Below are 13447 nucleotides of genomic sequence, written 5' to 3'. Positions count from 1 at the left end.
GTTCTCCCTGAGCGATTCTTCTCTTTTTGTGCATTTTGCTCGTGTTTTTGTCACTACTGTCTGTCTGTCTGTCTGTCTGTCACCAGGCCGTACCTGCAGGCCATTCAGCTTGGCCCGGCTCCTGCACATCCATAATGGCCATCACAGGGAGGTTTGTGGTGTTTCCCAGCACAGTTTCAGGAGAATGGAGCAGATACCAGGACACGGGCTGTTACATGCGCAGAGCTGGGCAGGGCTGTAGTAGGGCATCAGCCCAGCACCAGGACCGGTATCTGCTCCTTTGTGGAACAGGAGGAGCACTGACAAAGCCCTACAGAATGGCCTCCAGTGGCTACTGATGGGCAAGTATCTGACCATACTGTCAGACACAGACCCCGTGAGCCCCGGGTACTCACAGTCAAAGACCATCACACTGGGCTGCTCCATCATTGGTGACCCGATCACACTGATCACATGTAACAGATGTGAGAAGGACTTGAGCCGCCGTGGTGCCTGCAACATCATCCATCATGTCCGGTTTGACAATCCGTCAATAATGGTCTGGAGATTTACGTGTGCCCTTAATACTTTTGAGCAGTGTATATATGGAACGTAGGAGAAATCCCTACCTGCAGATATAGCCCCTCACCTGCTGTATCCACTGTGTGAGTCACTGCCCTTACCCTGTTATTATGCATACAGACCGAGTGTGACATGAAGGTCCCTTGGTCACGATGCATAATCTGTTGCCACCCTCTAAAACACCAGATCTCGGGTGCTACCTCTGCACCCCTCTCTCTACTCTCGTGTGTTTTTTGATGCCTTTATTCAATTATTTTACTTTTTAATTGCAGCTAACTGATAGATATAAAGGGGAGCTATAGAAATAAACTGTGGCAGGAATCAGAGATATCGTGTTGTCAGTAGCGTTGCCATATCTTGCTTTTTTTCTCCGCAGTTACGGAAATGCTGGTGAATATTCTCAGTATATGCTCAGACGACGAGCTGATCACAGATGGAGAAGACACGCTGGAAAGTAAGATGTCTCTGCTGCTCTGTATTCTGTATATTTCCTGAACTTCCTATTACAAGACCTTTTTACACATTACTTATGTTACACACACCCTAACATCTGCTCTCTTACATTATGACAAGGAAACCAAACCATTCATTGAAAAGTCAAGTTAAATTAGTTCTCCCTCCACCAGGGGGAGCCACTGCAAAGGGACTGATTGCAAAGTTTGCTTGGAGCTGTATATGTGTCCTATATAGATAAATAACCTACCTTTGCTCTTATTATGGAGATTACTGTTTATACAGTTGATAGCAACTGAACTAAGTATTGAACACGTCACCAATTTTCTAAGTAAATATATTTCTAAAGGTGCTATTGCCATGAAGTTTGTGCCAGATGTTGGTAACAACCCATCCAATCTACACATGAGATGAAAGCAAACCATAGATGTCCATAAATTAAGTTCTGTGTAATAATGAGAAATGACACAGGGAATGAGTATTGAACACATGAAGAAAGAGAGGTACAAAAAGCCATGGAAAGTCATGACACCAACTGAAATCTATCAGTAATTAGAAAGCAATCCTGCCACTTAGTGAACAATAGCTTGTTCAACTGATGTCCTATAGAAAGGTGTCTCATTACCAAGGTGCCACATCAGAAGAGTCGTACAAGAGCCAAGGACCACCTATCGAATGCTACAGAAAGACCTGAAATCAGCAGGTACAATTGTTTCAAAGAAAGTTATAAGTAATGCACTCAACCTCCATGGCCTGTATGCACGCTCACTACAGAAGACCCCATTGCTGAACAAAAAGCATCAAGAGCGTTTAAAGTTTGCTCAACAACATTTAGACAAGCCTGTGAAATACTGGGAAAGTCAAATGAGAGTAAAATTGAACTCTTTGGATGCCATAATACACACCATGTTTGAAGGCCAAAAGGCACTGCATGTAACCTCAAAACACCATACCAACAGTGAAGATTAGAGGTGGGAACATCATGGTGTCGGGTTGTTTTTCTGCATACGGCACTGGCAAACTTCATATAACTGAAGGGTGAATGGACAAATGTACCGAGAAATTCTTGATAAACATCTGTTGCTATCTACCAGGATGATGGCAATGAAATGAGGGTGGACATTTCAGCAAGACAATGATCCCAAACATAAAGCCAAGGAAACTCACAATTGATTTCAGAGTAAGGCTGGGCCATTCTAGCAACTTTATTTTCCCATCACTGGACCTGAATCCAATAGAAAATTAGAAAATGTATGGAAGGAAATAAAGCTCAGAGTTCATATAAGGAGCACACGGGACCTTCAGGATGTGAAGAGTGTATGTGTGGAAAAATGGGCCAAAATCACACATGAGCAATGCCTGGGACTAGTTTCTCCATACAGGATGTGTATTGAAGCTGTCATCACCAACAAAGGCTTTTGTACAAAGTATTAATTAAATTTCAGTAAGCTTTTTCAATGCTTTTTCCCTGTATCCCTTCTCATTATTTCATATAACTTAATTTATGGACATCTATGGGGATTTCCTGTGTGGATTGGATGGGTTGTTACCGACATCTGGTGAGAATTTCAAGTCAATAGCACCTTTAGGAATATATTTACTTAGAAAATTGGGGTCATGTTCAATACTTTATATAATATATATACACACACACACATTAGTGCAAGTGTTTGAAAAATACTGCAGACTAAGAATGCTTTCAGAAAGAAAAGAGTAAATAGTTTCTTTTTATCAATTAACAAGATGCAACGTGAATGCTAAATTTCGACTCATCAGTCCAGAAACCCTGCTGCCATTTTTCTGCGCTCCAGTTCCTATGTTTTCTTGCATAGTTGAGTCACTTGGCCTTGTTTCCATGCAAATGATATTTCTATTTGGCCTCAAGTTTTCCATGAAAACTACTTGTGGCCAAACAGAATAAGAGTGTAGCTGGGTCCTGCTGCAAGACTTAAATTGATGCCACTGCTGGACATCTTCTGATTTTGAAGAGAAGTAAGCATGATGTGTCCTTCATCTGCTGCACTTTTTCCTTTGCTGACCACTGCATCTATGGTCCACAAGTTTGTTAATTTCAGTGCAGAGAAATACAGGCCGATACTTATCCATGATGCAGTAGCATCAAGGAGGTGTCTGATTAGCTCCAAATTTATTTTGCAGCAGGACTACAACCTCAAACATACAGCCAGGGCCGTATTTGCCACTGGAGGTCTGGTGCCCAGGCCAGCAGGTTGCAGGGGCAGTGCCAGGAACAATGAATACTTTTTTTTTTTTTTTTTTTTACTTCCCCCATCTCATCCAGCCTATGCTCTTCCTCACACTCACCAAGTCCATGTCATCTTACAGTCATGCACAGTCCTGCATTGGGACATGTATCAATGACATCAGCTCACCACAATGCCCTAAAAACGTCCATAGGTTTTGAGATTAGATACATGGATCTTCGAGGCCTGTATCCACGGTAAGACAGGGAAAAATTAGAAGTTTGCGATCCAGCACCACATGAATAAAAGATTAAAACTTTATTTAGAACTTTATTTAAAATACATGAGGTTAAAAAAACAGTAAGGCAATGAGTAAGGACACTTATATCCGAAATGCGTCAAGTGTCACATGTCCTGGACCTTGCTGTTTTTTAACCTCATGTATTTTTAAATGAAGTTCTAAATAAAGTTGGAATTTTGTATTCATTTAGAGTACCATAGTCTCACTGCTGTTACAGTAAAGAATCCATAGTTTTACTCAGGGCTTCGGAGTCCGTGTCCATTTTGGTGGAGTTGCAGTCTGTGTAAAATGGACCGACTCTGACTCCTAAAATATATAATACATTGGGTTCATTAGTACAATGCAGGATGTGCTGTAACGTTTTTCATAAGAATTTGGGAAAGTTCTGAAATGTCCTATAAATGTCTGTTCTGATCCTGATCTAAGGATCTTGGTTTTTAGTTGAGATGAATCTGTGCTGCACTACATGCTCAGTAGTGAGGCAGTGCTGAGGAGTCGGATGTTTGGCCTACAGACTCCAAAGCCCTGGTCTCTCTGCTCTTACTGTAAAGAATCCATAGTCTCACTGCTCTTACCGTAAAGAATCCATAGTCTCACTGCTTTTACGGTAAAGAATCCATAGTCTCACTGCTCTTACCGTAAAGAATTCATAGTCTCACTGCTCTTACCGTAAAGAATCCATAGTCTCACTGCTCTTACAGTAAAGAATCCATAGTCTCACTGCTCTTACCGTAAAGAATCCATAGTCTCGCTGCTCCTACAGTAAATAATCCATAGTCTCGCTGCTCCTACAGTAAATAATCCATAGTCTCGCTGCTCCTACAGTAAAGAATCCATAGTCTCACTGCTCTTGCAGTAAAGAATCCATAGTCTCACTGCTCTTACAGTAAAGAATCCATAGTCTCACTGCTCTTGCAGTAAAGAATCCATAGTCTCACTGCTCTTGCAGTAAAGAATCCATAGTCTCACTGCTCTTGCAGTAAAGAATCCATAGTCTCACTGCTCTTGCAGTAAAGAATCCATAGTCTCACTGCTCTTGCAGTAAAGAATCCATAGTCTCACTGCTCTTGCAGTAAAGAATCCATAGTCTCACTGCTCTTGCAGTAAAGAATCCATAGTCGCACTGCTCTTGCAGTAAAGAATCCATAGTCTCACTGCTCTTGCAGTAAAGAATCCATAGTCTCACTGCTCTTGCCGTAAAGAATCCATAGTCTCACTGCTCTTACTGTATAGAATCCATAGTCTCACTGCTCCTACAGTAAAGAATCCAGTGTCACTGCTCATACAGTAAAGAATCCATAGTCTCACTGCTCTTACAGTAAAGAATCCATAGTCTCACTGCTCTTACAGTAAAGAATCCATAGTCTCACTGCTCTTACAGTAAAGAATCTATAGTCTCACTTCTCTTACAGTAAATAATCCATAGTCTCACTGCTCTTACAGTAAATAATCCATAGTCTCACTGCTCTTACAGTAAAGAATCCATAGTCTCACTGCTCTTACAGTAAAGAATCCATAGTCTCACTGCTCTTACAGTAAAGAATCCATAGTCTCACTGCTCTTACAGTAAAGAGTCCATAGTCTCACTGCTCTTACAGTAAAGAATCCATAGTCTCACTGCTCTTACAGTAAAGAATCCATAGTCTCACTGCTCTTGCAGTAAAGAATCTGCGCCAGTGATTATGATTAAACGTTCTTTCCGCTAGACATAGAGGATACCACCTTTACCACCGTTGCTGGTCTAGGTGTAAAAAGAACATTAGAAAGATCTCTGTACTGTCCTCTCATATATTTGGACACTGTAATAAGATCACCTTTAAGCTTTCGTTTTTTTAAAACTGAATAACCCAAAGTCTGATAACCTTGCAGTCCACCCATTCCCTCAGTAACCTCGGTCGCTCTTCTCTGCACCCACTCTCGTTCAGCTTTGTCCTTTTTATACACCGGAGACCAAAATTGTACAGTATTCTAAGTGTAGCTGCACTAGTGACTCGTAAAGACCCAAAACTATGTTAATTGGTTAAAAATAAACTATTAACACTTCTTTCTTTTTTTAAAGCACTCTTACTGTGCACTATTTTTATTTATATATACACACGTGGTCAAAATTGTTGGTACCCCTCGTTTAATGAAAGAAAAACCCACAATGGTCAAAGAAATAACTTGAATCTGACAAAAGTAATAATAAATTAAAAATCTATGAAAATGAACAAATGAAGGTCAGTCATTGCTTTTCTGCTTCCACAGAATTAAAAAAAAAAATTAAACTGATGAAATCGGCCTGGACAGAAATGATGGTTCTTCTTAACTTAATATTTTGTTGAAGAACCTTTTGATGCAATCACTGCAATCAGAGGATTCCTGTAACTGTCAATGAGACTTCTGCACCTCTCGACAGGTATTTTGGCCACTCCTCATGAGTAAACTGCTCCAGTTGTCTCGTGTTTAAAGGTTGCCTTTTCCAGGCGGCATGTTTCAGCTCTTTCCAAAGATGCTCAATAGGATTTAGGTCAGGGCTCATAGAAGGCCACTTCAGAATAGTCCAATGTTTACCTCTTAGCCATTCTTGGGTGTTTTTAGCTGTGTGTTTTGGGTCATTATCCTGTTACAAGACCCATGACCTGCGACTGGGACCAAGCTTTCTGACACTGGGTAGCACATTTCTCTCTAGAATCCCTTGATAGTCTTGAGATTTCATTGTACCCTGCACAGATTCAAGACACCCTGTGCCAGATGCAGCAAAGTAGCCCCAGAACATGACAGAGCCTCCACCATGTTTCACAGTAGGGACAGTGTCCTTTTCTTGATATGCTTCATTTTTTCGTCTGTGAACATAGAGCTGATGTGCCTTGCCAAAAACTTCCATTTGTGTCTCATCTGTCCATAGGACATTCTCCCAGAAGCTTTTTGGATTGTCAACATGTAGTTTGGCAAATTCCAGTCTGGCTTTTTTATGATTTTTTTTCAACAATAGTGTTCTCCTTGGTCGTCTCCCATGAAGTCCACTTTGGATCAAACAACGACTGATGGTGCGATCTGACACTGATGTTCCTTGAGCTGGAAGTTCACCTTTAATGTCTTTAGAAGTTATCCTAGGCTCTTTTGTTACCATTCATATTATCCGTCTCTTTGATTTGTCATCAATTTTCCTCCTACGGCCACGTCCAGGGAGGTTGGCTACAGTCCCATGGATCTTAAATTTCTGAATAATATGTGCAACTGTAGTCACAGGAACATCAAGCTGCTTGGAGATGGTCTTATAACATTTACATTTAACATGCTTGTCTATAATTTTCTTTCTAATCTCCTGAGACAACTCTTTCCTTTGCTTCCTCTGGTCCATGTTGAGTGTGGTACACACCATGTCACCAAACAGCACAGTGAGTATCTGTAGCCCTATATACAGGCCACTGACTGATTACAAGATTGTAGACACCTGTGATGCTAATTAGAGGACACAACTTGATTTACCATGTCCCTTTTGTCACATTATTTTCAGGAGTACCATCATTTCTGTCCAGGCCGATTTCATGAGTTTAATTTTTTTTTTAATTCTGTGGAAGCAGAAAAGCAATGTCTGACTTTCATTTGTTCATTTTCATAGATTTTTAATTTATTATTTTTGTCAGATTCAAGTTATTTCTGTGACCATTGTGGGTTTTTCTTTTATTAAACAACAATTTTGACCACGTGTGTAGATAATGTGTATATGTATATTTATGTTCCCATACACTAAACAATCCTGGACAATTAGTGGAAGCTGAGGAAACATTATGCTATGGCCTCTTCATTCTCAGGGACAGATTGGGTCGTAGAGCATGAACCCCCAGCGATCATAACCAATCGTTATCACTTCATGAGGCCGAAATAAAAAATATACCTTTCACTGGGGTACCGGACTGGCGTAGGGGCTGCATTCATGGCGGCACACCATATAAACCATCTTCCTTCCATCAGTTTTATATATTTTCTCACTTGATAAGTTATGAAGCACAACATATCGTTTTGGAACCTCCCACACAGATGACCTAATAATTGACTTTATAGATATATAGCACCTAAATAAAAGCACAGTTTGTGCAATTTGTGGATGTCTTTACCCCAGATATTCAGATTGGGATATTTTTGAAGACGTCCAGTAGATGAGACCCCCAGTAAAGGTGTCCAGTATCAGACATCTTTCCATGAATAATAATCTCTTTCTGTTTCCTTCCAGCTGGAGCTTCTGTACGTAAAGAGATTATCCGGAACAAGATCCGAGCGATTGGGAAGATGGCCCGCGTTTTCTCGGTGCTCAGGGAGGAAAGTGAGAGCGTGCTGACGCTGAAGGGCCTGACACCCACCGGAACGCTGCCCCAGGGGGTGCTGTCAGGAGGGAGACAGACCCTGCAGAGCGGTAACTATCACCTCCTCATGTTTTCCTATGTATTGTACTAATGGAGTCATGTGTAACGTGCACACTATCGGCACATAAAATACTGTGACCCTAAATTCAGGAGCCATGTAATCCAGAATAGTCATATGTATGAAACTGAACTCAGAAAATGATCACCTCACACAAACAAAGGAATTAAAGCGCCTTATCCTAGATAATTTATTTTTTTTTTAACTATGGGTCTATGCCCGGTGCCAATCTCTGTTAGCACAGAGGAGTCACAAACCACCCCTGCTGGCGATTCAGCAGCTTTCATGGACAGAGCAGCGGCTTCTCTTCCGCTCTGCTGTGTTGGGCATGACTGCTGACGTCATTCTGATTGACAGCTGGCTCCCTGCTTCTGAACAGCGGGAAGCCAGCGGTCAATCAACATGACGTCGGCAGTCATGACCCATCAGCTGAGTCAGAGAGCTGCTCTGTTGACGTCTAGCAGCTGAATCTCCGGCAGGAGCGGTCAATGACTGCTCTGTGCCGGCAGTGGGTAGAACAGGCAGGGCGTTAAAGGGGTATTCCCATCTCCCAGATACCATCCCAATATGTAGTAGGTGTAATAATAATAATAGTAAATACCTCCAATTAGAAATGTAGTATAGTTCTCCTGATTCGCTATGTCATTACCCCATGTGCAGGGCATGGAAGTAGCTTAGGTATCCATGGTTATGACCACTCACCGCTAACTGTCACTGAGTGGTCATAACCATGGATACCTAAGCTACTGCAATGCCCTGCACATGGGGTAATGACATAGCGAATCGGGAGAACTATACTACGTTTCTAATTGGAGGTATTTGCTAATATTATTATTATCACACCTGCTACATATTGGGATGGGATCTTGAAGATGGGAATACCCCTTTAACAACTACCTACCTAATTTGTTTTTAAGCCCATAGTAAAAAAAAAAAAAAAAAGTCCTGGATAAACCATTTAAATGATAGATTGAGCTCTGCTACATCTGTATTTTGGGGGGGATTCTGCAAGGTATAGTCTGCAATAATGCGATAAGTGATGAAGATAAAGGCAAAGCTGGCAGTGAGCGGTAGCATTCATCAATAGGATATAGACAGAGAAGTGTTCACATGCGCTCACCAGGTCCAGACAAGAAATCCACAATGGAAGAAACCTCGGGCCGGCTCCCAGGTGAATAGCAATACTTGTAGAGAGAAAATATCCAGCTCCCGCAGAAAATATATTTTTTTCTAGAAGAACATTATGCTCTTAAACTAAAGGGTTAAAAGTATGAAACACTTGGCCTATGCGTTTCGGGCGTTGATTGCTCTTCATCATAGCCAGTACCCCTTCAATGTCACTTAGATACAGTCTAGCGCTCACATAGACTCTTAGTTAGGACATAGTTTCAGACGGATATCTGCACAATTTTAATTGTATGAACCAATCTAGAGAATTTGATTATGAGCAGCTTCCTAATTTAATATTATCTCGGGTCTTTTCATAATCCGGAGCAATACTAAGCCCGAGCGACTCCATATTCCCTGCGGGTGCCCTGCAGGCACTGACATTATTCAGCAGCCGGGGTTTAGTGAATGGACTGCTCGCCCCTGTCCATTTTATGTACACATCTAGTTTTTAACTCCTTTATTTCACCTGCATTTATAGTCGCCATGCATGGAAGCAATCATCGCCCGGTCCGGCATTGCAGCCATAGAGATGGCAGCTCAGTGACGGATCGCTACACATAGTATCTGGGTCTGAGGTTGTGAATATTACATGCACGGCCCCAGGGAAGAGAGTCAGGAATTGTGTCAGCGTGTTCCCCTGACCATGTGTATAGGATCGGTAGCTTGATGTGACCCAGATATTTTTCTGATGCCTCGTCTTTCTCTGTCTCCCATACAGCTACAGAAGAAGCAGTTGAGGCTCAAGAAGGTAAAGTATACACCCCCTGGAGCTGCAGTTTATGCAGACGACACTAGAGGGTGCTAGGCTGATAGGAAATAGCAGCACTGACATTCTGGATGGTTTATCCGTCAGGGTATGTGCACACAACGTCTTGTTCAGGCGGGGTACGCTCCGTAACCCACAGAAAAAATATCTAAATTAATGCTAAAAAGAATGAATATATACTCTGCGATGTAAAAACGACTCGCTGCTCCTGTGTTCAGCCTTCTGAGCTTCTTCTAACCATCCTTCAGATGGCCGCTCACTAGGTTATTCAATAATAATCTTTTTAATAATAATTCAGTACAAGCAAAACAAAAGCTGGTGGCCGAAAAATGACCGAAAAGACACTAAAAAAGGGACTCTTCAGGACAAAAGACACCGGCGTGTCTTGAAGGGTCTTCCTCCTGAAAAACTCACCAGGTTCACACACTTCTTAAAGACGTTATTTGCACGTACCCTTAGTCATAAAAATAAGCAACATTTTCTTAAAGGTTGGTGAAGTTATTATTAAAAAATTAGATATGCAAAAATGCATTGTTAAAAGGAACCTGTCAGTAATATTACGCATACGGAAGCATAGGTAGTGTTGCATAGAGCAGCGTAAAACAGTATAAAAGATACCTATTATAGCGGCATTGTGCCAAAATTCAGCTTTTATTGATATGCAGATGATACTCTCCAATGCACTGGTGGCTCCTCTCTGCTTCTCCTGACCCTGAGCCTCGATTAACAGAGGAGAGCACAAGTAACCAGCAAAGCCTCTAGTTCCACTGACAATCTAGAAGTAAGAGCAGTATCGGTGGGGAGAAGCGAAGAGGAGTCATAGGCTGCTTGTGCACTTGTGAGTCTAATTTTCTTATCAATAAATCCTGAATTTTGGCATGATGGCGCCATAATATGTATATTTCATAATATTTTACACTGCCCTAACTTGCATTACTTCTTCTTGCGCTGGGTAAGTGTTACTGGCAGGTTCCATTTAACTTTTCAAAGCATTTTTTCATATCTAATTTAGTATTAACACCTTTCACGAGAGGGTGATAGAAGCACCTACAACACACACAAACTCTAGCTGACTAGGCTGCACAGTATTTTTAATAGTTTTATTTTCGCGCACCCGTCATGAGATACTTTGACCCCAGTAAGGGATGACTAATTTCCATGTTTATACTAATAGTACTTTCCCCATCCTGGTATATATGACCTCCATCCTGGTGTGTGTGTGTGCGTTCTCCCATCCTGGTGTCTGTGTGTGCGTTCTCCCATCCTGGTGTCTGTGTGTGCGTTCTCCCATCCTGGTGTGCGTGTGTGCGTTCTCCCATCCTGGTGTGTGTGTGTGTGTGCGTTCTCCCATCCTGGTGTGTGTGTGTGCGTTCTCCCATCCTGGTGTGTGTGTGTGCGTTCTCCCATCCTGGTGTGTGTGTGTGCGTTCTCCCATCCTGGTGTCTGTGTGTGCGTTCTCCCATCCTGGTGTCTGTGTGTGCGTTCTCCCATCCTGGTGTGTGTGTGTGTGTGCGTTCTCCCATCCTGGTGTGTGTGTGTGTGTGCGCGTTCTCCCATCCTGGTGTGTGTGTGTGTGTGCGTTCTCCCATCCTGGTGTGTGTGTGTGTGCGTTCTCCCATCCTGGTGTGTGTGTGCGTTCTCCCATCCTGGTGTGTGTGTGTGTGTGTGTGTGCGTTCTCCCATCCTGGTGTGTGTGTGTGTGTGCGTTCTCCCATCCTGGTGTGTGTGTGTGTGTGTGTGCGTTCTCCCATCCTGGTGTGTGTGTGTGTGCGTTCTCCCATCCTGGTGTGTGTGTGTGTGCGTTCTCCCATCCTGGTGTGTGTGTGCGTTCTCCCATCCTGGTGTGTGTGTGTGTGTGTGTGTGTGTGTGTGCGTTCTCCCATCCTGGTGTGTGTGTGCGTTCTCCCATCCTGGTGTGTGTGTGTGTGCGTTCTCCCATCCTGGTGTGTGTGTGTGTGTGTGTGTGTGTGTGTGTGTGCGTTCTCCCATCCTGGTGTGTGTGTGCGTTCTCCCATCCTGGTGTGTGTGTGTGCGTTCTCCCATCCTGGTGTGTGTGTGTGTGTGTGTGTGTGCGTTCTCCCATCCTGGTGTGTGTGTGTGTGTTCTCCCATCCTGGTGTGTGTGTGCGTTCTCCCATCCTGGTGTGTGTGTGCTTTCTCCCATCCTGGTGTGTGTGTGCGTTCTCCCATCCTGGTGTGTGTGTGTGCGTTCTCCCATCCTGGTGTGTGTGTGTGCGTTCTCCCATCCTGGTGTGTGTGTGTGTGCGTTCTCCCATCCTGGTGTGTGTGTGTGTGCGTTCTCCCATCCTGGTGTGTGTGTGTGTGCGTTCTCCCATCCTGGTGTGTGTGTGTGTGCGTTCTCCCATCCTGGTGTGTGTGTGTGTGCGTTCTCCCATCCTGGTGTGTGTGTGTGTGCATTCTCCCATCCTGGTGTGTGTGTGTGTGCGTTCTCCCATCCTGGTGTGTGTGTGTGTACGTTCTCCCATCCTGGTGTGTGTGTGTGTGCGTTCTCCCATCCTGGTGTGTGTGTGTGTGCGTTCTCCCATCCTGGTGTGTGTGTGTGTGTGTGCGTTCTCCCATCCTGGTGTGTGTGTGTGTGTGTGTGCGTTCTCCCATCCTGGTGTGTGTGTGTGTGTGTGCGTTCTCCCATCCTGGTGTGTGTGTGTGTGCGTTCTCCCATCCTGGTGTGTGTGTGTGCGTTCTCCCATCCTGGTGTGTGTGTGTGTGTGCGTTCTCCCATCCTGGTGTGTGTGTGTGTGTGCGTTCTCCCATCCTGGTGTGTGTGTGTGTGCGTTCTCCCATCCTGGTGTGTGTGTGTGTGCGTTCTCCCATCCTGGTGTGTGTGTGTGTGTGCGTTCTCCCATCCTGGTGTGTGTGTGTGTGTGCGTTCTCCCATCCTGGTGTGTGTGTGTGTGTGCGTTCTCCCATCCTGGTGTGTGTGTGTGTGTGCGTTCTCCCATCCTGGTGTGTGTGTGTGTGCGTTCTCCCATCCTGGTGTGTGTGTGTGCGTTCTCCCATCCTGGTGTGTGTGTGTGCGTTCTCCCATCCTGGTGTGTGTGTGTGCGTTCTCCCATCCTGGTGTGTGTGTGTGTGTGCGTTCTCCCATCCTGGTGTGTGTGTGTGTGTGCGTTCTCCCATCCTGGTGTGTGTGTGTGTGCGTTCTCCCATCCTGGTGTGTGTGTGTGTGCGTTCTTCCATCCTGGTGTGTGTGTGTGTGCGTTCTCCCATCCTGGTGTGTGTGTGCGTTCTCCCATCCTGGTGTGTGTGTGTGTGTGTGCGTTCTCCCATCCTGGTGTGTGTGTGTGTGTGTGCATTCTCCCATCCTGGTGTGTGCATTCTCCCATCCTGGTGTGTGTGTTCTCCCATCCTGGTGTGTGTGTGTGTGCGTTCTCCCATCCTGGTGTGTGTGCGTTCTCCCATCCTGGTGTGTGTGCGTTCTCCCATCCTGGTGTGTGTGTGTGTGTGTGTGTGTGTGTGTGTTCTCCCATCCTGGTGTGTGTGCGTTCTCCCATCCTGGTGTGTGTGCGTTCTCCCATCCTGGTGTGTGTGTGTGTGTGTGCGTTCTCCCATCCTGGTGTGTGTGTGTGCGTTC

General features: G+C 44.1%; 1 protein-coding gene across 3 annotated transcripts in view; it reads left to right on the top strand.

The window, feature by feature from the left end:
* Nucleotides 1-13447, top strand: part of PPP3CC (protein phosphatase 3 catalytic subunit gamma) — a 59665-nt gene that overhangs the window by 33789 nt on the left and 12429 nt on the right. For all 3 annotated transcript variants that reach the window (XM_073654040.1, XM_073654038.1, XM_073654039.1), the window contains exons 10-12: nucleotides 938-1015; nucleotides 7733-7912; nucleotides 9809-9838. In XM_073654040.1, the coding sequence (XP_073510141.1) occupies nucleotides 938-1015; nucleotides 7733-7912; nucleotides 9809-9838 (288 nt within the window). The remainder of the gene's footprint in view (nucleotides 1-937; nucleotides 1016-7732; nucleotides 7913-9808; nucleotides 9839-13447) is intronic.

This window comes from Phyllobates terribilis, unplaced genomic scaffold (genome assembly GCF_046119375.1).
Source record: "Phyllobates terribilis strain yellow unplaced genomic scaffold, ASM4611937v1 Scaffold_11__3_contigs__length_659146591, whole genome shotgun sequence".
NCBI lineage: Eukaryota > Metazoa > Chordata > Amphibia > Anura > Dendrobatidae > Phyllobates > Phyllobates terribilis.
This window is presented reverse-complemented; position numbering and strand designations above follow the sequence as displayed.